Below are 25,563 nucleotides of genomic sequence, written 5' to 3'. Positions count from 1 at the left end.
CCCCCCTTGGTGCTTCCTCGGCGGCATTGCCTATGGGCAGATAATTAAGCGCCTTCAGGTGGTGAAAATTCAGTAAATATGGGAGGATCTTGGGCTTAAGGCCAGTAGGGGAAAAAAAAAAATGGAGAAGAGCAATATGGGCCAAGAAGCTGATACTTTCATCATGTTCAACCCCGACATATGGATGAAAATGATGCAACTATATGCAAAATACCCTGTATGTTGAAAATGTTCTTGTGAACAAAAAACATCATGATAGACTGACAGACAGCTTACAAGAAAGTTGATCGCAAGGAGACACCACGAACTATGCATACATAACTCTCCATAGAGCATGAACTCCTAAACAAACTCTACAAAAACATATCACATGTCTCACAAGGCATCAGAGGATCCACTAAAAAATATGTAAAGATAGCACATGGATTCAACATGAGGGGGTTTATAGGTATATTTTCAGATATAAATATACAGAAAATATAGTTACCGAGGTGGTTTTTCAATGTGATTTTGGAGGAAAAAAGGGGGATTTATAGATACATTTTCAGATATAAATATACAGAAAATATAGTTACAGAATTGATTTTTCAATGTGTGTGTGTGTGTGTGTGTGTGTGTGTGTGTGTGTGTGTGTACATACATACATATATAGGGTCAGTTTATAAGGACAAGAATCACCGTTTCAAAAAATTTATTCAACACGTGATATTTAGGGTTTTTAAAAAGTTAAAACCCCCAATCAAGCAGCAAGCATGATATCTCGCAATTTATCCAGATTTATTGCATGTGAGTTCAAAAGTGAGATATCAAGTGTGCAAGTTTGTGACACATATGAATGTGATGAGGGTGTTACCATTTGTACCTTCCAGTCGTCTGAAGAGAATGAATTGAAGGACAGCCCCTGCAATACAGTTTCCATGATTTTAGATGACAATTAGTGTTACTTTCATGGAAGATTACCCCACCACAGTAACACACTTAACCGACCAACATGCACGCAAGGAGTATTGAGATTCAAACCCCAGGCAGATGCACTACCTCCATTATGCTGCATGTCCATTCAGAGGCAGTATGTCAGAGAGTCTTGCAAAAGTGATTTATTTTACACAATAACTACGCAGTGAATCAAATAGACAGCATACAGATGAGCACTCATCCACACTTGACCACCGCGTTGGGTCCCAAACAGCCGAGACAGCCTCCCCCTTGCAAAGTATTTGTTTTACTAATATAAGAATGAAGAAATACAAGCAAACTTAGCTGACAACTTTAAACACCTCACTCTGCTCTTTGTGCATAGAGCGACCGGGAAGCCAAGCAGCTTACTGCACCTTCTCTGTGAACTCCAACACTTGTATTTTGCTGGGCTTGTTGGTTTCCTGAAGGGATTTGTTACTGCTGCGGGCTGAATCTGGATGCTGACTGGCACTTCTGACGCTGTGTTTCTCCTGAGGGGCTGCAGTGGAGAATGATACAATGAGGGACTAAGGGGGCTGTTTACAGGCAATCCCACCCTTTCCTCTGGTCAGCCAGTCAACCGCTGAAAATGGGGAAATTAGCCACTTTGGCCCCTTTCGGGGTATATGCACATGGAAGCCCCTGGCAAGAGCCTTGTAGGGCTGCTCCAATGCTGCCTACAACCTCCTCAAAGCTGTCCAACCCAACCCCATACTCATCCTTGCTGATTTTTCCTTGATGATTGTGGTATCTTTAGGGTTGGCAAGAGGAGAGCTATGGAGGATGATGAACCTCCATGGTGTATGTGCAGAAAAGAGAGGGAGTGTGATGTAACCATAGTGGCACCCGGTTCGTGCACCGCCCAGGAGGTACAATTCGGTACGATCGATACGTACGGTACAGTTCCATACGGTGGCGGTACATCGGCTAGGATTCAACCGTTTTATGCCCTTTTTTGGGGGCTGTTTTTTGACCATTTTGGGCGCCGTTTTTGACCGTTTGGAGAGCCGTCTCTTGGGCGTTTTTGGGACTGTTTTAGGCTTTAGCCTTTGCTTAAGCCTCACTCTATTATCTATATAATATCCCCTCCCCTAACCCCATCCTCACAAGTGCTCATTGCTCAACCCTCCCCTCACAAGTGCTCATTGCTCAAGTCTATCCTCTCCCTTGAGCTCTCCTTCAAGGCTCAAGCCTCTCTCCCCTCTAGACTCTCTCAATCATCTCCCTCTTCCTCCACCGTATTTTTTTATTTCTAAGTATTTTTTAAATGGACCGTACCCCCACCGTATTTTTATTTTCAAAATTCCCTCCAGGGGTTGAGACATGTTTTCCCTACTAGTTGCTGCCTTGGGGGCCTGAGCAAGGGTGGGTGGGAAAAGGGAGCAGAACTGAGAACTGGCTTCGCACAGAGTACAGCAAAGAGGCGTGCAGGTGGGTGCGCATAGAGCAGGCGCACAGGTCAAGTCCGCCAACCTTCTCACACCAAAAAGTGCGCATAGAGCAGGCGCACAGGTCAAGTCCGCCAACCTTCTCACACCAAAAAGTCTTACCACGTGCAGTCCAGACTTGTCGCCAAAGACAGAGAGAGAAGATCGTTTCTGTCCTGTGTGCCCAGCCGACCAGCTTTTTCAAAGAAAAACCACCCACGTATGTTGCAGCCCGACTGTGTGCTCAAGGAGAGGATCAGCCAGTCGCCTGTGTGCCTTTGTATCTCCTGCTGCACCCTTCACAAGAGCGTGAGAGAGAATTCAATGTGGAGAGAGAGAGAGAGTTCTACCCGACTGCACCTCCTACGCCTGACTGTTTGCAAGGGGGAGAGAGAGAGAAAGAGATTAAACTGGTCGGGTGTCTCTGTTCAGCAACGCCCCCCTTGTTTCTCCTATAATCTGCCACCTTCCACGAGAGAGAGAGAGAGAGAGAGAGAGAGAGAGAGAGAGAGAGATGAAGCAACTATGCTGAATATACTGCAATGAAAGCAATCCCAAGAAAGAGACATAAAGGTCTCATAAGTGAGGGATACAAAAGATGACCAAGCTATGACAAAAGTGAAGAGGCTAGCCCACCTATATATAGGTCATGAAGGGCTGGCCGACTAGAGCACAAGACTTGGCCAACTGGACCAATAATATGGCTGAGTGAAAAAATACCCAACAAATGGGAAAAAATAGGGGTGGCCAACCCACAACCAAGGGCCATAAAAGGGATCAAATATGGACACAATACATGGGGATGAATATGCTAACACCCCCTCTTAGCACCAGATGCTGAACAAACTCCAAAAAGCCGAAGAAGTCGTCCTTTGTCAAAGACAAAAGAATGCAGCAACAACAGGTACCAGGAAAGCTCCACAAGCAATCTCCACAGCAACTCAGCTATGAAAGTAACACAAGCAGCTGGCAGGAACACTGCGCCTCTAGAAGAAAACAACCATGTAGACTGCGTCATACTGCTCCAAATATCGGTGTCAAACCCAAATGTAAACACAGTGCCACAGAAATCCCTAGAAGCCTGTAGGCTGCGTCGTACTGCTCCAAATATCGGTGCCAAACGCAAATGTAAACACATTGCCACAGAAATCCCTAGAAGCCTATAGCTCCAAGAAGATAATACCCTCAAAAGAAATAGAGTCCATCTGTCCCAACTCTGTACCAAGAGTAGCCCAATGCTGTACAATAGCACCCTCCTTGAAGGTCGGCATCGCCAGATGTAAGAACTTAACTGCCCCCTCTGAAAACTAATGTCGGGACTCCACAAGCCCAACCAAATCCAAATCCAAATCCCAATCCTTCAAGCCTTGGAAGTACCACTGTGCCCCATGCACGGTCACGGACACACCTGACAACAATCTAGAATCCTCACACAGAGTAAGGGAAATAGGAACATTCACAATAGTGGTAACTAAAGTAGTAGTAGCCTCCTCAATAGCATCACACAGCATAGAAGCAGACTCCTCCATAGAAGGCAAAGGAACCAGCAACACATCCTGGTCACTGGTTGTCGAAGAAAGAGTCGGAGGCGAAGCAATAGGAGACAAATCCCTCAGAAGCTGTGAGCAAAGATAGCCCACTATCTTCTTCAAAAACATTACCAAAGATATCATCCTGGCAAGGAGAAGGATGCACAGAAACTGAAGACAAGGCAACAGGAGAAACAAACTCCTCAAATGCAGTGAGCAAAACTAGCCCACTATCCTTCCCTGCAAGAACATCTCCAAAAAGTATCCACAAGATCACTGGGTGCATAGAAGCAAAAACCATATGCCGATCAATGGCATCACCATACAGGTCACAAAGCAACTGCCACACATAGAAAGTAGAAGCATCATCAAGAGCATAGATGAAGTGTCGAAGAACCGAATCCTGACAATTCAAGAGGAGAAAGGCATAGATCTGTCCATCAGTCTTCCTCCACCGACACACATCCTGCGCAGAGGCAAGGTCCGGCAAGCACCGATTCTTGTACGAGAGAAACTCCATCAAACCATACTCCCTGAGAATAGAAGTAACCTGCAACTTCCATGACTGAAAGTTACCACCATCCAGCTTGTCTGCCTCATCTAGGAAATAACAAGAAAGTGGTACGGGAGCCAAATCTGAAGTTGTCATCATTGATCCAACCAATAGGACCAAACCTCATAAGATAAAAAACTATCCAAATCAGAAAATGCTGATGTAGGTCCCTTCCTCCCACCAAAACGCAGCCCTAAGAGGCTGGACAGCACCCGAAAATCCTCGGGTAGTAAAAAACACAGAAGCTTCTATCAACCGTATCTCCAACCTTCAGGCCACCAGAAGAGGGAAAGAGTGCATAGAGCGGAAGCAAGATGAGCACTAGAGTGTGCTGATCTGAGAAGTGCAAGAGAGAGAGAGAGAGATGAAGCAACTATGCTGAATATACTGCAATGAAAGCAATCCCAAGCAAGAGACATAAAGGTCTCATAAGTGAGGGATACAAAAGATGACCAAGCTATGACAAAAGTGAAGAGGCTAGCCCACCTATATATAGGTCATGAAGGGCTGGCCAACTGGAGCACAAGACTTGGCCGTCTGGACAAATAATATGGCCGACTGGAAAAATACCACAAACATGGGAAAAAATAGGGGTGGCCAATCCACAACCAAGGGCCATAAAAGGGATCAAATATGGACACAATACATGGGCAGAATATGGGGATGAATATGCTAACAGGTACATAGTTGTTTCTCGTACCAGTACGAACCCATTTGTACCGTACGGTTCATACGGTACGGTACCGTACGATATCGTGCGGTTTCATATATGGTACGATTTTTGTTTTTATTTATTTTTCCCCACCTTGAGAAAAAAATTCCAAATGCTAAAAAAAATATAGAAATCCTGCTTAACAAAGATCCCAAATGCCCGCAATACTTCACAACTTTCGTGTCCACTCAGTATTCCATATAGGGTTGTTGAGAGACCTAAAAAATCTGGCAAGGTAGACTGGAAGTGTACACTTGATTGGTAGGATGAGAGAATCTTGCTACATCACTTGGAGATCCCTGGTATAGGTAGGCTAGACAGTCAGATCCTCAAGTTATGTACGAGGGAGAAGATTTGGACATGGCCATTTTGATCTAGAGAGGAGTCCCTAAACCTATGCACTGCTCGTATTTGTGCAAGGACAGTCCCTTAGTCATAAACGCTACACTAGGAGACGTTTGGTATTGCATTACCCATGCAGGTTCTTTTTTGGAGACAATTGGGAGATCCAACTGGGAGAGACACATCTCCATGTTCTCGTTCCTCAAGCACTCTAGACTCCTCCCCCCACCAACCTTCCCTCACATTCAAGCTTGAAGCTCCATAGTTTGTAAGTGTTTTTCAAAAAAAAACGTATTTTATCGTACGGTATCCGAAAATTTCATATCGTACCAAAAATTCCCGTCCGGTATCATATTTTCGTACCGTGACAACTATGAGAGGGTATTTGGAACCCAATATTGTGTCCTCTTCTCCCTCTCTCTCTCTCTCTATTTTATGCACATCTACTTCCATTTTGTGCGTTATATTGATCGTGAAAGGTTGCTGAAGAGCTTTGAAGTTACCGATTCAAACACAAAGCTTCCACATGTTACAGGACAATCCCAAATACACGTGCTCCAGGAAAGTACATGAGGTACCAGACCCAATGGAACACTAATCCTCCAGGCATTTCCAGGCATGTACACACAAGCACAAGTCCCAATGGAAAGCCAAGTCCACAGTATCACATGAGTGGCATCAATCCCCGACATATGTAACTGCGATGGACGCCAGTCCAATGTACATACATAATGAGAAAGCACGGGTGGACCAATTGGGTGGCCAAATGGTGACAAAAGACAACATACATCAGCACAACATAGCAAAGAACGCGAAGCCTTTTATAAAAATAAGGCTTACAAAAACCAAATGTACGATTATTTATCATATTTTGGGAAATATTCCGAGCAGAGAACCCTTTGATTCATACAAAGTAGGGAATCTAAAAAACCCAATCATAATCTTCCTCTTTAAAAGAAAGATTGTCCATCACAGCTGCATGTTCCAGTGTTGTGGATGCCTTTGCTTCCTCTTCTTCTTCTACCACTAAGTTTGCATGTACCTTTTCTTGTTCCTTAGCCATCTTTTTAAGCATCAGTCTTCTATGTGTCCGAGCTTCTTCCAAAAGTTACATTTGACAGCCCTTCTGCCTTTTCCTTTCATGAACATGGCTTTGCCAATGTCAAATGCTCTATCTTGCTGTGCTTTGAGACGATGATCAAAGCTGCAATCGTGTCATCAAAAGAAGTCTGTCTATTCACTCTAAGATAAGTTCGGATGTCATCATATTTTGTCAAATCTTCAATGTTGGATAAGAGGACAGCTTTCTTGTTGTCTTCATCTCGCTCAGCATTTATGCTAGTTAATTGTTGAATGAGAGAGCCCAAATTGTTTATATGTTCTCCCAGATTAATAGATTCACTCATTTTTGAGCCAAAGAACATTTGCTTGAGAAAAACCTTGGAATTGTTAATTTTATTGCCAAACAAGTTTTCAAGCTTGTCCCATATCTCTTTTGCAGTTTTATGGAAGTCTACATGATGAATTAGACTATCTACAAGACCAAGGTCAATCTATGCCCGTGCCTTGTCGTTTTTGTATTGCCAAATTGCACCTTCTTCGGTGTTGTTGACCACGTTTCAAACACCATTCACACATAAGAAGTAGACGAATCTCTGCCAAGAAGGAAGTTAGGTCTGTAGAACTTTTGAAAAACAACATTGCTTCCGTTAGGATTCATGATAGAGGCCAAGAAGGAAAGTAAGTGATGGGCATTGAAGTCCAGTTGAGGAGGAAGCGTCCAAGATGCAATGAGAAGGCTGCGAAGAGGGCCAGTAGGAGACAACTCAACTCAAAGCATTGGCAGTGGTAGCAGCAGAGCAGTAGCAGTAGCAGCGGCATCAATATCCAGCATAGCAAGATGCTCGATACTCCACCTCTGTAGAGGAAAGCGCCATAGTAGGCTACTTTTTACTACTCCATGAAATGGCTCCCGAGCTAAGTGAGAAAACACCACCAATGGTCGAACGCTAAGTATCCGGATCGCCATCCAATCTGAATCAGTCCATCCAAGAAGAGTGCACCCCTGGCCATAAAAGATGCCAAAGTCCAAAGTAACACTCAAGTACCAAAGCACCCTGAGAGCACACCGCCAATGTTGCGGGCTTGGATGTGAAAGAACTCAATAAGCTGACTGTGAAATAAATGTCCAATCGGGAGTAGGTCAACCATACCAAACAAAAGATGAGAACCCGATACTATCCCAAGTCAATCCTTGGAGAAGCATCAAGAAGACAAAGCTTCTCACTAGTATCCATAGGAGAAGATATTGGTCTACATCCAGTCATTTGAAACCTGCCAAGAATCTCCAGTGTGTACTTCTACTAAGAAAAGAAAATTCCCTGAGGGGTCTGCCAAATCTCAAAGCCAAGAAAGTACTACAGAAGGTCAAGATCTCCCATCTCAAACTCTTTCTCCAAAGCATCCATGACTAAATGGATCCTCAAAGAATAAAAACACCATAATGATAACAGCTAGCGCCCTCTCAAGGAGGATTTAAGGTTCGAATCTGCATGAGAACGGTGTAGGCCAAGCTTCCGAAAGAACTCATCAATCCGCTAGTACTAAGCCTGCGGAGCCTACTTCAAACCATACAAGGCTTTTTTCAACCTCTCTTCTGGAATACGGGCCATCTACAATATCCTGCAAGAGCAAGAACAATGCAAATGGTAGTCATCCATGCCGTCAGAGCGACGGTCTCATCGAAGTCGACCCCACGGCCTTGAGCATAGCCCTTGGCAACCAACCTCGCCTTCTGCTTATCCAAGATGCCGTCAGCATTTTACTCCATTTTGAAGATCCACCGCACACCAATCACCTTATGCTGCTATGGCCTAGGCACCAAAATCCAAGTGCCATTCCGTTCTATAGTATCCATCTCTCCCTGCATAGCACGAAGCCGAGGGTCATGTAAAAGAGCCCCGTCCACAAAAGTGAGATAAGAAAGACCATGAATAATAGAGGACATAAGAGCATAGTTAACAAAAACGTTGCCCTCATGAATTTGTTTCCCTGTAACTCTGGAAGATCGCTTGAGAGCACCAGGCGAAGGCGCAGAAGGAAGCTCTCTCAACCTAGAATCACGAACTATCTCAAAATACCATCCAGGCACCGGTCTGCTCGAGCTCGCTGGAGGAGGAGTAGAGTCATCATCATCATCATCATCATCTGAATGAGAATCCACGCCTAGAGGTGTAACAGAAGCAGGGGGAGGAGGCGGAGGCGGAGGCGGAGGAGGCAGAGAAGGAGGCAGAGGAGGAAGAAGAAGCTTACCACCCCCCTTTGAAGATGCAGGAGTCTCGTCGAACACCACATCATGGCTCACAACTACTTTGTCAGCCTGCTATTCATAAAGACAATATGCCTTGAACATAGAACTATATCCAAGAAAAGTCATACGCCGAAACTTCAAATCCAACTTAGAGCCATGCTCCTTGGACACATGTACATATGTCGAACAACTAAATGCCCGCAAATGAACAACAGAGGGCTTCTCACAATGGAAAGCCTCATATGGAGTTTTATCTAGAAGAGCAACTGTAGGAGACTTGTTCTGAATATAGACAGTAGTAGAAGCCGCCTCAGCCCAAAAACGCCGAGGTAAAGAGGAGTCCTCAAGCATAGCAAGGGACATCTCCAGCCACATGCACTCTACACTCAGTGCATGGTGACAAGATGGCTCATCATCAGTAGTGCAGCAGTTGTACAGTTTTAGAACCCAATAGGATGATATTTGTCGTACGCCGTGACCCCATTGTACATCCTCAGTCTAGGATAAGTCAGGCACGAGCTACGTAGGTCATTCCTCAGCCTTAGTGGGTCAGTCAGTCAGTCAAGTCCCTTAACCCACTTGGAGAGAATCATTCATGCATGTAGAGTCAGTAGAAGCCTTAGGGTTTGCATCAGAAAGCACTCTGCATCTTGCATAATATGCATACATATGCCTGTGCATCATTTAGAACATCCCCAAAGCCTTAGGGAATTTACTGGGATTTATCTGGTATTTTTTCCATATTTATTAGTATTTATTTATCATTATTTGCATTATTGGGCATTTATAAATATTAACTTTATTAAATGACCAAACTCCAGTTAGTATAAATAGGCTAGCATAGAGCCTCTTTTCCTCATTTTATCATATTTGATTTTTATGCATAAAAGTATGCATAAAAGATTATTTTTTATTATAAAAGTGTTACTTTTATCATATTTGATTTTCATGCATAGAAGTATGCATAAAAGATTATTATTTTTTATTATAAAAGTGTTACTTTTCTTCATTGTGCTAAGAGCTCTCCTCTCTCTTGCTTTCAGCCCAAGACTAATCCAACCCTAGAGCCCATAAGCTTGCTTCTCCAGCCCTTGAGAAACCCTAGCTTCATTCAGCCCTAGGTGCTTGCATTCAGCCCTGAATTCAGCACTCAGTTCAGGCCCAGATTCAGCATACCCTTCACCTTCAGTTCAACGCCAGTTTGCAGCCTGTATTCACCTGCGTTTTCTGATCCAGCAGCAGCAGTGCTGCGTTTCTGTCCCAGCCGTACAGCAGCAGCTCCTGCAGTCCCAGATTCACATGCGTTTCAGTCCACAGCATCCTCCACAGCTCAGCGGTTCTGTCCACAGCAGATTCCAGCCCTGAAGGAACAGTCTACAGCAGTTTCCAGCCCTGAAACAGTTGTCTGCATCAGTGTCCAGCATTCTGTGCATCATCCACACATTCAGCAGTCATCTGGTGAAGGTAACACAGCATTCATATGTGTTTTCAGCATTCTAACAGTGTGTAGAACAGTCCACCTTCTTCTTCTTTGAGCCTCAGGTGTGCAGCCCTTCCTCATGCCCTTGGGAGGAGTGCATAGGCTCGAGATCAAGTCATTGAGGTGTTTCTACAGCAGTGTACAGATCAGCCGCTCTCCGATCCTCCGAGATCTTGCGTTTGGCTTATCTTCTCTAAAGTAATAAAGCAAATACTATCTCATTATCGGGATAGGGGGCCCTTCAGTGGGTAATTCGGGACCCAATCTGGTGTACAATTCTCATCTCTCTCTCTCTCATCTCTTTAAAGTTTGAAGTAAATGAAATGGATTGCTAAACTCACGAAACTCAGGATACGGAAGACGGTGTGAGCATATTGTGTGGCAGGATCAACCAATACAAAGACTTCCGCTGCATATCACATTGGTATCAGATTCAGATAGTCCACACACACCGTATCCTAGCGTGGGAGCATCCTCGGATGGTTAGATTGCGTTCCGGCACGACCACCGACTTCAGCATCATGTCTACATGAGAGAGTACTCATCAGCCGGAAGACGTCTCCCCCGAAGGAGACCTTGTTCTTCCGGCTACAGCAGACACCATAGCTCTTCTTAGAGCTCAGAACCAGCTACTCATGGAGCGTCTCCAACTCTTGGAGGCAGCAGCAGCACGTCCTTCTACACCTCCAGCAGCACCCGACTACATCTCCCTCTTCTTTCAGATGGAACAACAAAGGAGAGAGGACGAGGCCCGAAGGAGAAGAGAAAAAGAAGAAAGACGGGACTATGAGGAAGCCCAACGCAGGATCGACGAAGACCGGCGTCAGGCTGACCTCGCCGCTCGGGAACACCAACGTGAGCTTGATCGAGAACGTATGTTACTCGAACACCAACGGGAAAAGGAGGCCATACACTTGAGGTATCAGCAGCTCTCCTCAGTCTCCCCAGTCATAGGTGTCACCAACCAGCATCTCGCAGCAGCATCAACCACCATCATTCGCAGTCAACCAAATTTTAGTAAGTATGATGGTAAGTGTGATCATTCATCAGTTAATCAATTTATTCATCAGTTTAATGCTCATTTTCCATTAGCTAGGATCACAGACCCACAAGACAAAGTCCACTTAGCGGCTCCCCATCTCACTGGTGAGGCAGTCACTTGGTGGCAGCATTGGTCTAGTATTCATACAGACCAGGCCACAGGTGTCACAGCCTTTGACTGGGACATCTTTGTCCATGACCTGAAGACCAGATTTCTCCCGCCCCATTACATGACCGGTCTGAAAGACGAGTTCTATGGACTCAAACAGAACGGTTCCCCAGTGCTTCAGTTTTCCGGTAAGGTTATTACTTTAGCACAGCAGTTAGGGTTATCTGAGCAGGCCAAGATGGAGCAATTCATTCGTGGATTGGACTCCAACATTCGGTTCACAGTTCGTAACTTTGAACCAAGTACATATGACAGGGCTCTGACGCTCGCTCAGAATGAAGAAATGAAGCTCAACGGGAGCAAGCCCAAGCAGACATCTCAGTCCAGTACCAAACCCCAGCAGCAACAATCAGCTGCACAGACAGGGAAAGGTAACGCATCTTCTAAAGATGCTAAGAAGGACAGCAGTAATAGCTCCAGTTCAGGGGGTAAGAAGGATAAAGAACCTAAGAAAACCCCTGATGAAAAGGCTAAAGCAGGCATTATTGGAGGTTATCTTCCTCCAGAGGAGCAAAAGAAGTACCAGTCAAAAAATAGATGTTTTTTCTGTCATATTATAGGGCATGGTAAGAAGGATTGCCACAAATGGCGAGCGGCACAAGCTGCCAAAGCTCCTTCTGCCACAGTTACCACAGCCTCCCCAGCTCCTCCAGCCCCGCCTACTACCTCAAATGCAGTTCAACTTTTACCTTCCATGCATCCTATGCCATCCGTGGTATTTGATGCTAAGCAGGAGGGTGAGAGCGATGCTGCTCAGAAGAGCCTTATCCGAGCTTATGGCTCTGCCCAGGGCCGACAGTTTGTAGTCCTTTTCGATATGGGCAGTTTTGAAGACGCCATCTCTCCCCAGTTGGCTAATAAATTGAACTGCACTTTAGTCCCATATCATCTGGATGTGGACGGGTTTACACCTGGTCTTCGCACCCACATTTTCCAGAAGGCACAACAGTTTGCCTTTGAAGTTCAGAAGGCCTCATTTCAACGAGATTTCATCGTCTCCCCTCTGTTAGCGTGTGACATGATCTTAGGAATCCAGTGGTTTCGTCAGTATGAACCTATTCCCAATTGGGGGCAGGACACCTTTAAAGGTTTTCCTGAGCCTGTCATGATTCGGGGGGATAGGAGCATTCTTGGCGTTTCTATGATTTCTCATCTCCAGGCCCGACGAGCTATGTGCAAGGGAGCAGAAGGAGCATTAATTTATGCTCAGACAGCTTCTATCTCATCAATAACCACTGTCTCATTATCTTCAGTCCCTCAGTTAGCAGATCTCCTTTCTCATTCAGACATTTTTAAGGATGATCTCCTACCCAGTATCCCACAGTTAGTAGAACCTCCTAGCAAGTTTCCCTCTTGTCTTTCCAAGACTTTCAAGGGCAAGCTAAAACAGCAGTCAGTTCTCAAACATTTGAAACATGGTCCTTATGGACACATTTTCACAATCACCACAGACCACCAAGCACTTCAGTGGCTCCCGACGATGCCAAGTGCCCAGTGGAGTGCTCAGCACACTAGACAGGGTCAGCTCTTCCAACAAGTTGGAGGAATGATCAAGTACATCCCTGGTCAACATAACCCAGTAGCAGATGTTCGTAGTAGAAAGACCAGCATCCTGACCAGTCAGGAGTCTACCATTCTCAACATCTCTGGAAAAGACTTAGAAGATCAGTATGTCGATTCCGCAGAGTTTGGTATTCAACCCAGTTTGGCCCTCAATTTTCAGCCTGGCCATCATTCAGTTCACAGACAGGCATGTAAGTTTAGACGAGATATCCACTTCAAGGAAGGGGATTGGGTCTCTCAGTGCATCATGAAACAAAGATTGAAACAAGTGGGCAAACGTTGTCCCAAGCTTTCATTCCGTAGTTTTGGCCCTTTTCCAATAGTTAAGAACATAAGTGATGTCTCAATGAAGTTAAAGTTGCCTGCCAGTTGGACAATGCATGATGTTTTCCATGTCTCTTGGCTAAAACCATATGTTGGTCCAGAAGTGTTTGATGTTTCACATGAACAGCAGCCAGACGTAGTAGACGAGGCAGAAGTTATTGAGCCTGAGCAGATCCTTCTTCATCGATGGAAGCATGGTTCTGGTCGACGGATTCGTCAGTTCTATACGAAGTTCCGAGATCGAGGTACCCACGAAGCCGTATGGCTCGACGAGGAGTTCTTCCAGGAGTACCCCCAGTTATTGGCAGACTACTTGGAAGCCATGAACCTGCCGCCAAGCTAATCAGGAGGGAATGTCACATGCACTCTGCACTCAGTGCATGGTGACAAGATGGCTCATCATCAGTAGTGCAGCAGTTGTACAGTTTTAGAACCTAATAGGATGATATTTGTCGTACGCCGTGACCCCATTGTACATCCTCAGTCTAGGATAAGTCAGGCACGAGCTACGTAGGTCATTCCTCAGCCTTAGTGGGTCAGTCAGTCAGTCAAGTCCCTTAACTGAAACCGATCCCGTCAAGTGGGAAAGACTCAATTGGACACCTACACGTTTAATAGCACAACTTTAAAACCACAAATATGAAATGGACAACTTAAAACAACTTGAAAATTAAATGAACAGAAATGGAAAGATGGACACCAGCACTGGGGCCGGAACGGGCCGACCCCCCCCTCAATATATGATATATTTATTGGGAGTATTTAAAGAATACAATGCTCCATGGATTCTGAGAACCAGATCATGTCCATGTACATATGAAAACAGTACTAAACAAATAACTCGAATTTCGATGTAGAAGCTCGAAGCAGATTGACCACTAGTGTGGTCCAATCGCTACGGTCCTGTGCTTTCACTGGACTCCGCGGAGAGCACCACACTGGTGTTCCGAGACCACGCACAGACAGGCGCTCTCGTACTAACGCCTGGCTCTCCCAATCTCAGCACCTTTGGACCGAGGTTCGCCCATATAGCTTGGACAACCCGGCACCGAACGGGTGTAGGCCGAGCAGGACGAATCTTTTACCAGATTTAAACATATAAATGCTTTACTCAAATCTGAAAATCACTTACTTGTAGATGGTTGATAGGAAACCAATACTTGTGGTTTGCTGAGGATGAAACCACCCTTGTTGAAGAAAGAGTAGCCTCGTAAAGACTCACCAAGACAAGTACCACTGATGAAGATTCAGCCGCCTGAGAGTATGAGAGAAACAGCCACTAGAAAGCGCCTGGTTGCAAAGAGCCGGCTGGCTGTAGGATTAGAGGCGTAGCCCTCAAAAGGTGGCAACTTCTGTGCAGGGTAGTCAGCCGCCCGTTGGAGAGGGAAAAGAGAGCAGTTTGCAGCCTGCAGATTACTCCAGCGCACAGTAGAGGGCAGCGCAGCCGGTAGGTAACTCCAGCGCACAGAGGGCAGCGCAGCCTGTAGGTAACTCCAGCGCACAGAGGGCAGCGCAGCCTGTAGGTAATTCAACGCCAGCAGAAGAGATGGGAAGAGTCGCCTGTAGAGGGGCAGTTGCAGCCAGCCTATGGAGGGGCAGCCGCCTCTTGTGTAGCTGTAGTATCCTGAAGCAGCAACAAGGTGAACTCCAGCCGCCAGGAAGCCAACGAAGGTGACTCCAGGTTGATGATCATGCGCCAAATAGAAAAACGATGCCTCCACACTTGAGAGAGAGGGATTTCTTTAATAAAATTTAAGTGAAGGTTTCACTAAAGTTTTCCCACGCATGCATGAAGGGGACTAGTGGGGGTTGGTGACCATGCCCACCCCCACACTCACTTAAAAGTGAGGCTCCCCACCTTGGCCCCAAAGTGGGTGCCCAAAGGGGGTGCCCACTTTTAAATAAGTGTGGACCCCTAACCTTATAAATCAAAGGGTTAGTATTTAAAACATTAAAACAAACATGTGCGATATACTTACCACCTGTTCACATGCACTGAAACTTGTCAGAATACAGGGCACACTTCACGACTCACTGGCAGGCGTCCCCGCTCAGTAAGTAACACGTCAGGCAGGCAAACACACGAATACATGTCATGCAAAAACAGTTTCAAGCATGCAAAATATGTGTGCATGTGCAAAAGTAACATGGACATATCTCCCGTTCATGGAACATGTACAAAATATTTGTCGGCACAAAACTGGCACGACATTTATTACATAAAAACCTGGTCTTCCTATGGAGTGACAGTCCCATAGGTAAGACACAGTTCCAGGCACGAGTTTCCCTAGGTGTGACAGTCCCATAGGTAAAACACGGCACGAATACTGGCTCTTCCATGGCGTGACAGTCCCATGGATCGAACACAGTCCAGGTCATACACGGGTGGCACTGATCTGGCTCCCGTCCATACGACACCATCCTGCTAACACACGGGTGGCACCAGTCTGGCTCCCGTCCATGTCAGCAAAATACTGGCCTCTTTCACATGAGACACCGGCCTGGCCTCAAGTGAACGAGACGCAAAAAGTAGGAATGGACCAATTGGTCGGCCAATTGGTGACATCCCCCGGGCTTCTAAAGAGTTGACCTCAACTTAAAAGCCTCAAGATATGCCTGCAACAATTGCGGATAATCTGCAAAATAATCCTCATTTACCCACTTGGCATCAATAGGCAAATAATTCTTAAAGTTCACAAGGTATCTCCTGGAAAGCTTTCCTGCAGGTAGCTTTCTCTCCTTGTGAAAAACAATCTGTTCTGGCTGGAGGATCATGCGAGTAGTAGGCATAATACCTCTATGACCAGCATAAGGTGGAGCATGAGATTCGTCCATAACCTTTGGACGCAAATCCTTCACCACACATAGGCAATTATCCTTCATGAGATAACCCTCATTGATAACATAAGAGGCATGTGAATGACCAGCCATCAAATCAGTCCATATATGGCAAAAATCAGCATCCAAATGATACAAATCTCTCATAGCAGATAGATCTCCATGAGAGGCCACTGAGACTGCAGCAATATAAGGCCTCCTAGATAGTGCATCGGCCACTACATTTTTCTTTCCTGGAGTATGCACAATCTGAAAATGAAACATGGAAAGAAAATTCGCCATTCTCATTTGCTTCTCTGAAAGCTTGGTTTGAGATAGAAAGTATCTCAAGCTTTGATGATCTTTCTTGACCACAAATTCAGCCCCAAGAAGGTAGTGTTTCCAAATCTTTAAGGCGTGAATTACAGCCAAGAGCTCTTTCTCATAGATATCCATATGAAGCTCAGCATCATGCAAACGACGACTCTCGTATGCAACTGCATGCCCTTCTTGATTTAGGACAGCTCCTATGCAATCACCACAAGCATCACATTCAACCACGAATGACTTGTGCAAGTCAGGAACAATCAATACTGGACCACATATGATCGCATGCTTGAGCTGCAAGAAAGCGTCCTGTTCCTTTGAAGTCCATTTGAAAACAGTTTTCTTCTTCGTGAGATCATGTAGAGGAGTTGCAATCATAGCAAAATGCCTTATGAAACGCCTGTAGTACGAACATAATCCCAGAAAACTTCGTACTTGATGTACGTTTTGCAGTTCGGGCCAATTCCGAATAGTCTCTATCTTTGCAGGATCCATTGTAACTCCATTCTTGGATACAATATGTCCTAGATAATGAATCTCTGAAAGGAAAAACTCACTTTTCTTGGCATTGACGAAAAGTTTATGCTTTCGCAACTCTTCAAACACTGTGACCAAATGAGTTCTGTGTTCCTGCTCATTCTTGGAGAAAACCAAGATATCATCAAAGAAGACTCCTGTAAACTTGCGATGGGATCGGAATATCCTATCCATCATACGATTAAAAGTAGCAGGAGCATTGGTGAGACCAAAAGGCATTACCAAGAATTCATATAATCCGAAGGCTGTCCTGAATGCAGTCTTATGGACATCTTGTGGCACCACACGTATCTGGTGATAACCACTCTTCAAATCAAGTCTGCTAAAGCAAGCTGAGCCATCAAGCTTATCCAAGATATCATCAATACGTGGAATTGGGAATCTGTTCTTGATGGTAAGCTTGTTCAAAGCCCTATAGTCCACACACATACGGAATGATCCGTCCTTCTTTTGAACTAGAAGCACAGGAGAGCAGTAAGGTGAGGAACTGGGCTGAACCAAACCTTTCTCTAAAAGCTCGTTTACCTGCTTCATAATTTCTTCTTGTTGTGCGGCACTCACTCGGTATGCGGGTTTGTTAGGTGGAGAACTACCTGGCACAAGATCTATGCAATGATCTTCGGGCCTTTGGGGAGGTAGTTCACCTGGCAATGAGTCAGCAAAACAGTCTTTGAATGCATTAAGAAAATTCAGCCTATCATTAGACATAGCATCCACATTTTGTTGATTTGGCACAAGACTATCACGCACAAAAATCAAGTACGCAGAAAGACTCTTTTTCATTGCTTTATTAATTTGGATGTGTGATACAACTGGGATAGAATCCCCTTCTTTGCCAGCATCAATAAAGTGCATGCGGCCTTTATGCATAAAAGAAATCATATTGGACTTGTAGTCTTTGCGGGGTTCAAGCCTATGATGCCACGGCTTGCCCAACAATGCATCACATCCATTCAAAGGAGCAACTAAGAAATGCTCATTGTCAAGGTAGCCCTGTATATGAATACGCAACTTCCCAATCAAAGGGGTAACCTGCACCTCTTTACCAATGAATGCAGCTTCGGCTTCAATCTGAGGTCCCATGCTTTCAACCTCAATTCCCAATGCAGCTGCCATTTGCATAGAGATGAAATTGTCAGTTGCACAGTCATCAAACATGAAGAGTGCGGGCTGATCCTTAACTTGCCCCCATGCCTTGCAAACCATTCTCTCTTTAGCATCATGACCTGTATTACCTTGCACATCAGGAACTGCATGAACATTTGCTTTGGTATGCTTGTCCTCGTGCTTTGGTTTGCGATCTGGGCATTGCCGAAACATGTGGTCTTTGCTACCACAAGAAAAGCATTTTCCATCCTTAGCATATTGCTCTCTTTGCTCCGGGGTTAAGCCAAATTTGTTCTTTCTTGGGCCCTGTTCTTTATTTTCAGCTTTACCACCCTTGTAAGGCTCCCGGAAGTTCTTTTTAGGTGGCTGTCCGCCCTTTTGCTGATTTGGGACAGCCTTGTCCTTCGCCTTGGAACCTCCTTGATCTTGCTTGATCTTGAGCACCAATTGCTCTGTGGCAAGAGCAGAAGCTGTGAGTTGCTGCAACGTATGTTTTGGGTGCAATTCAATACCCGATCTATAAGCAGGTTGCAATCCAGAACGAAACTTCCTCTTTCTTTCCTCCTCAGAGATTAGCATGAAGGGAGTCACTTCCAGCAACACTTTCCAAAATTTGTTCACATACTGTTGCACACTCTCATTATCTTTTTGTTCCAGCCTGTCCCACTTTTGAGTGAGAGTTTGCTCTGCATTGGGTGGCAAGAACTGAGCATAAAATCTGTCTTTGAATTCCTTCCAAGTAGAGATGGGATCCTTGGTGATCTTTTCGGTGATCCACCAATGGGCAGCAGTGCCTTTCAGAAACATACTAGCATGGCGCACCTTCGACTTTTCTGTAAAGTCTTCATCGCTAAAAGCAATGTCGAACTGTGCCACAAACGCTAGCACCTTAGAAGCATCATGTTCACCATGAAAGACATCAAATTTGACAGATTTATCACCTGCTTTGAACTCCTTGAGCTTCCTGGCATGAGGCTCATGGTCCTCTCTTTTTCTTTTCCCCTTATCCAACGGGGTAGCCCTGTCTGCATGGGCTCCATGGGTCGTCATAGAAGCTTCATGGGGCACGGTGGCATGTGCTCCACGAACTCGAAGCTCAGATGCATGTGACTTACCTGCATATGGCATGGTCTCTCCATGAGACAACTCAGAAGGCAAAATTTTTCTGGAAGCAGACCTGTCACCATGAGATACATATCTTGCATGCATGTGACTTTCGTGACCTCCATGAGCACTGGCATACATATTTCTGTCAGGCTTAGTGCCTTGGGGAGAGGATGCATGACGAGAGGTGACAGTCACCTCTTCCTTTTGCATATAAGATTTCAGCCTCTGGGATGCAGGATCTCCATGCTTTAAACGAGGTGGATTTCTGAATTTTAGCTCTCCGTCATCCCCCTCTTTGATATCACCTTTGCGAAGGAGATATGCAAGTGCAAACTCCCTTGGTTTCTTGCCCACTTCACGAGCCATTGATTCAAAGGTTACATCAACCATAGCATCAGCCTTCCTGGCTTCAATAGCACTTTGCAGATGAGGATCTTCATGCAAAAACTTCAATTCTTGCTCTTGAGCCTGCAAAAGTTTTCTCATATGTTCCATTTCAGCCCTCATAGCATCAGGGTCTTGTTCAAGCATAACTGTCTTTCCTGGAGACAGTTGACCTTTGGATTCACTATCCAGAACCCTTTCAAGAGGCTTGTGTCTACCTCGCAGGGCATCAGACCCACGAGAAGCACTAGAGAGACCCCTCGAATTTGGTACTTCCAAAGGGTTGCCTTGGCTGTCCATTGTGTTCAAAGTTTGCTAAAAGCCGGATGTCCAATACACAGGTTCGTTTCCCCACTAGGAAGAGGGAAACAACCGTGCTCTGATACCAATGAAACCGATCCCGTCAAGTGGGAAAGACTCAATTGGACACCTACACGTTTAATAGCACAACTTTAAAACCACAAATATGAAATGGACAACTTAAAACAACTTGAAAATTAAATGAACAGAAATGGAAAGATGGACACCAGCACTGGGGCCGGAACGGGCCGACCCCCCCCTCAATATATGATATATTTATTGGGAGTATTTAAAGAATACAATGCTCCATGGGTTCTGAGAACCAGATCATGTCCATGTACATATGAAAACAGTACTAAACAAATAACTCGAATTTCGATGTAGAAGCTCGAAGCAGATTGACCACTAGTGTGGTCCAATCGCTACGGTCCTGTGCTTTCACTGGACTCCGCGGAGAGCACCACACTGGTGTTCCGAGACCACGCACAGACAGGCGCTCTCGTACTAACGCCTGGCTCTCCCGATCTCAGCACCTTTGGACCGAGGTTCGCCCATATAGCTTGGACAACCCGGCACCGAACGGGTGTAGGCCGAGCAGGACGAATCTTTTACCAGATTTAAACATATAAATGCTTTACTCAAATCTGAAAATCACTTACTTGTAGATGGTTGATAGGAAACCAATACTTGTGGTTTGCTGAGGATGAAACCACCCTTGTTGAAGAAAGAGTAGCCTCGTAAAGACTCACCAAGACAAGTACCACTGATGAAGATTCAGCCGCCTGAGAGTATGAGAGAAACAGCCACTAGAAAGCGCCTGGTTGCAAAGAGCCGGCTGGCTGTAGGATTAGAGGCGTAGCCCTCAAAAGGTGGCAACTTCTATGCAGGGTAGTCAGCCGCCCGTTGGAGAGGGAAAAGAGAGCAGTTTGCAGCCTGCAGATTACTCCAGCGCACAGTAGAGGGCAGCGCAGGTAATTCAACGCCAGCAGAAGAGATGGGAAGAGTCGCCTGTAGAGGGGCAGTTGCAGCCAGCCTATGGAGGGGCAGCCGCCTCTTGTGTAGCTGTAGTATCCTGAAGCAGCAACAAGGTGAACTCCAGCCGCCAGGAAGCCAACGAAGGTGACTCCAGGTTGATGATCATGCGCCAAATAGAAAAACGATGCCTCCACACTTGAGAGAGAGGGATTTCTTTAATAAAATTTAAGTGAAGGTTTCACTAAAGTTTTCCCACGCATGCATGAAGGGGACTAGTGGGGGTTGGTGACCATGCCCACCCCCACACTCACTTAAAAGTGAGGCTCCCCACCTTGGCCCCAAAGTGGGTGCCCAAAGGGGGTGCCCACTTTTAAATAAGTGTGGACCCCTAACCTTATAAATCAAAGGGTTAGTATTTAAAACATTAAAACAAACATGTGCGATATACTTACCACCTGTTCACATGCACTGAAACTTGTCAGAATACAGGGCACACTTCACGACTCACTGGCAGGCGTCCCCGCTCAGTAAGTAACACGTCAGGCAGGCAAACACACGAATACATGTCATGCAAAAACAGTTTCAAGCATGCAAAATATGTGTGCATGTGCAAAAGTAACATGGACATATCTCCCGTTCATGGAACATGTACAAAATATTTGTCGGCACAAAACTGGCACGACATTTATTACATAAAAACCTGGTCTTCCTATGGAGTGACAGTCCCATAGGTAAGACACAGTTCCAGGCACGAGTTTCCCTAGGTGTGACAGTCCCATAGGTAAAACACGGCACGAATACTGGCTCTTCCATGGCGTGACAGTCCCATGGATCGAACACAGTCCAGGTCATACACGGGTGGCACTGATCTGGCTCCCGTCCATACGACACCATCCTGCTAACACACGGGTGGCACCAGTCTGGCTCCCGTCCATGTCAGCAAAATACTGGCCTCTTTCACATGAGACACCGGCCTGGCCTCAAGTGAACGAGACGCAAAAAGTAGGAATGGACCAATTGGTCGGCCAATTGGTGACATTAACCCACTTGGAGAGAATCATTCATGCATGTAGAGTCAGTAGAAGCCTTAGGGTTTGCATCAGAAAGCACTCTGCATCTTGCATAATATGCATACATATGCCTGTGCATCATTTAGAACATCTCCAAAGCCTTAGGGAATTTACTGGGATTTATCTGGTATTTTTTCCATATTTATTAGTATTTATTTATCATTATTTGCATTATTGGGCATTTATAAATATTAACTTTATTAAATGACCAACCTCCAGTTAGTATAAATAGGCTAGCATAGAGCCTCTTTTCCTCATTCAGTCTTCATTGTGCTAAGAGCTCTCCTCTCTCTTGCTTTCAGCCCAAGACTAATCCAACCCTAGAGCCCATAAGCTTGCTTCTCCAGCCCTTGAGAAACCCTAGCTTCATTCAGCCCTAGGTGCTTGCATTCAGCCCTGAATTCAGCACTCAGTTCAGGCCCAGATTCAGCATACCCTTCACCTTCAGTTCAACGCCAGTTTGCAGCCTGTATTCACCTGCGTTTTCTGATCCAGCAGCAGCAGTGCTGCGTTTCTGTCCCAGCCGTACAGCAGCAGCTCCTGCAGTCCCAGATTCACATGCGTTTCAGTCCACAGCATCCTCCACAGCTCAGCGGTTCTGTCCACAGCAGATTCCAGCCCTGAAGCAACAGTCTACAGCAGTTTCCAGCCCTGAAACAGTTGTTTGCATCAGTGTCCAGCATTCTGTGCATCATCCACACATTCAGCAATCATCTGGTGAAGGTAACAGAATAAAAATATGTGTTTTCAGCATTCTAACAGTGTGTAGAACAGTCCACCTTCTTCTTCTTTGAGCCTCAAGTGTGCAGCCCTTCCTCATGCCCTTGGGAGGAGTGCATAGGCTCGAGATCAAGTCATTGAGGTGTTTCTATAGCAGTGTACAGATCAGCCGCTCCCCGATCCTCCGAGATCTTGCGTTTGGCTTATCTACAGTCCAAAGTCATTCTCTCTAAACTTTAAAGTAATAAAGCAAATACTATCTCGTTATCGGGATAGGGGGCCCTTCAGTGGGTAATTCGGGACCCAATCTGGTGTACAGTTCTCATATCTCTCTCTCTCATCTCTTTAAAGTTTGAAGTAAATGAAATGGATTGCTAAACTCACAAAACTCAGGATACAGAAGACGGTGTGAGCATATTGTGTGACAGGATCAACCAATACAAAGACTTCCGCTGCATATCACACACGAGGAACTTGACATCAGGCTACAGTTTTTCCCTTGGCTTAGGAGCTGTTTGTGGTGCTGCTTGCGAGGTGGTGAGGCTACAGAGGTTACTTGGCGGGATTGGGTTTCCACTGGTGGAACCCGTGGTCATCAAGAGGCATTTTGTTCGTAAAAAGATTGTTGCTCATGACATCTTGCTAGAGTTCTGTTCGACGAAGGACAGTGCGGTGGACCTCTTCACGAAGTCTCGATCTCAGGCTATGCTCCGGTGGCACTCCAGCTCACTGGGGTTGGTTCCACATCCAGGAGCTGAGAGGGGGTGTTAGCAGTCATCTCCTATCTGTATATTTACACCAGGGCCTCTGTTGTGGGTGTGCCCGCCCAATTTAGGTGTTTTCTCATTTTTCCCCACTCTCCATATATTTCCCTATTTTTTCCCTTGGTGTGGAGGGCTATATGACTGCTCTGCTGCCCCCAGGCTCTCTTCTGTATGCTAGCCGACTGACCAGTGCTGGCCGACAGGTGCTACTGCGGGCCGACTGGAGGGAGCAGGTCGTGGTGGGCAATCTGTGAGAGCTATCGGCTGTTTTTTAGCAGGCCGATTGGCTGCCTGGGGCCATATAAAATGGCCCCTTGCCCCCACACTTTTCATCTTGTATTCCAGGATTTCTCTTGTGTATATAGCAGAGTTATATGCTTCTCTCTCTCTCTCTCATTTCTGTGTTTTTCTGTTGTGCACTTGCTCTAGGTGTTTTCAGATCTCGTCTTCATCTCCGCTGCATATTCTGCCAAGATTTGCTGGAATTTTTTTTTCAGCCCCTTTCTTAAGAGAAGGTTTCTTGTCAAAGGACATGGCTTCAAGAGATTTCTCCCCTACTGCTCCTATAGTTTCTTCTCCAGTGCGTGGATCTCCCACCCACCCTTTCTTCTAGTCTTTCTTGAGGAGGTTTGGATTCTTGGTGGTGATGGCTTCTGGAAACCCTCCCCTTACTTCTACCAACTATCAGATTTGGTCATACTGGACTCAATTAACTTTGGAGCCTTCTTGTCTTTGGGCTGTTGTTGCTTCTCCTCAGTTATTGGATCCTATTTATCAAGGAGTTTATGATGCTTCCACCAAGATGGTTATCATCCAATCTTTGTCACCTTCCATACAAGTGGAATTTTTATCTCCTTCTTATGATGGCTATCACCATTTGGTCCATCTCCATTTCTGGAGCCACTTCTATGGGACTGTCACTCCATAGAGCGGCCAGATTTGTACCATGTTCACATGTGGCCAGGCCAGTGCCCCATGTGAAAGGGTCAGTCATTTGGTGTCATATGGACGGGAGCCTATTTGCTGCCACCCGTGTATAACCAAGATTGTGTCTTATCCATGGGACTGTCACTCCATGGTAGGACTGATATTTGTGCTAACCTTGTCTATGGGATTGCCACTCCATAAGAAGGCTCGTGCAAGGACTTGTGTTTTGTCTATGGGACTGTTACTCCATAGGAAAACCAAAGACTGAACATTTTTGTCGCGTCGGTTTTGTGCTCGACAAGAAATCCTTGTACAAGTTTCATGAAAGGGGGATTTCGTCCATTACATGTGCACATGCATTTATGTTTGCATGCATAAACTTGTTTTCGCATGACTTGCTTTCGTGTGTTTGCCTGCTATGCCGTGCCAATACACCGGACGGGGACGCCCCTAGTGTACCGGGAGTGTGTTGTCTACTGACGAGTTGGTGTGGCGTGTAAACAGGTGGTAAGTATTACTCTTTTTGGCCTTTTCAAATGTAAAATCCCTTAAGTAATGTTAACCTTAATATTTATAAGGTTAGATGTTCACACACATTTAAACATTGGCTGGACATTTGCTCTAATGTGGGTGCCCAACATTATTAATAATATATATAATTAGTATTGCATGAAGAAATTCTTCTTCCCCCACACGTAGATGGTTGGTGGGAGGGTGGTAGATGGAATGTACCCGCCTCTGTCCTGCAGTTTGCACCCAGTTGTTCTGTTGTCCAGTACCCGACTGTACTTGCAGCTTGTACACACCTCTGTCCTACAGTTTGTACCCGACTGTACCTGCTATTCCAGCACCAGATTGTACCAGCTGCTGCCCAGCATCTGTTGTTGCCAGTACCCGTCTACAGAACTGTATTAGTTGTTGCCCTGTACCCGACTGTACTACCTGCAACCCTTGGACTGCCTACAATTTGGGATTGCATTAAAAAGGGGATGAGCTTCTCTCCTGAGGATTGAATTGAAATATTTGTCAGATATTTTTCTCTGTATTTTCAGATTCAGTAATTATTAAAATTAAATGTTGTTTACACAAGTCTTGTCAGGAAAAATTATCACATCCCGTTG

General features: G+C 45.5%; 1 protein-coding gene across 4 annotated transcripts in view; it reads right to left on the bottom strand.

The window, feature by feature from the left end:
• LOC147605877 (prolyl 4-hydroxylase 1) overlaps nt 1–25,563 on the bottom strand; it is a 154,932-nt gene that overhangs the window by 122,903 nt on the left and 6,466 nt on the right. For 2 of the 4 annotated variants that reach the window (XM_086792708.1, XM_086792706.1), the window contains exon 2: nt 854–901. The exons of the other annotated variants lie outside the window; for them this stretch is intronic. In XM_086792708.1, the coding sequence (XP_086648834.1) occupies nt 854–901 (48 nt within the window). The remainder of the gene's footprint in view (nt 1–853; nt 902–25,563) is intronic. 4 annotated transcript variants of the gene reach the window in all.

This window comes from Cibotium barometz, chromosome 58 (genome assembly GCF_041138505.1).
Source record: "Cibotium barometz isolate CiBa-2024 chromosome 58, ASM4113850v1, whole genome shotgun sequence".
Taxonomy (NCBI): Eukaryota; Viridiplantae; Streptophyta; class Polypodiopsida; order Cyatheales; family Cibotiaceae; genus Cibotium; species Cibotium barometz.
The sequence above is the reverse complement of the archived record's forward strand: the minus strand, read 5'-3'. Positions and strand labels throughout refer to the sequence as shown.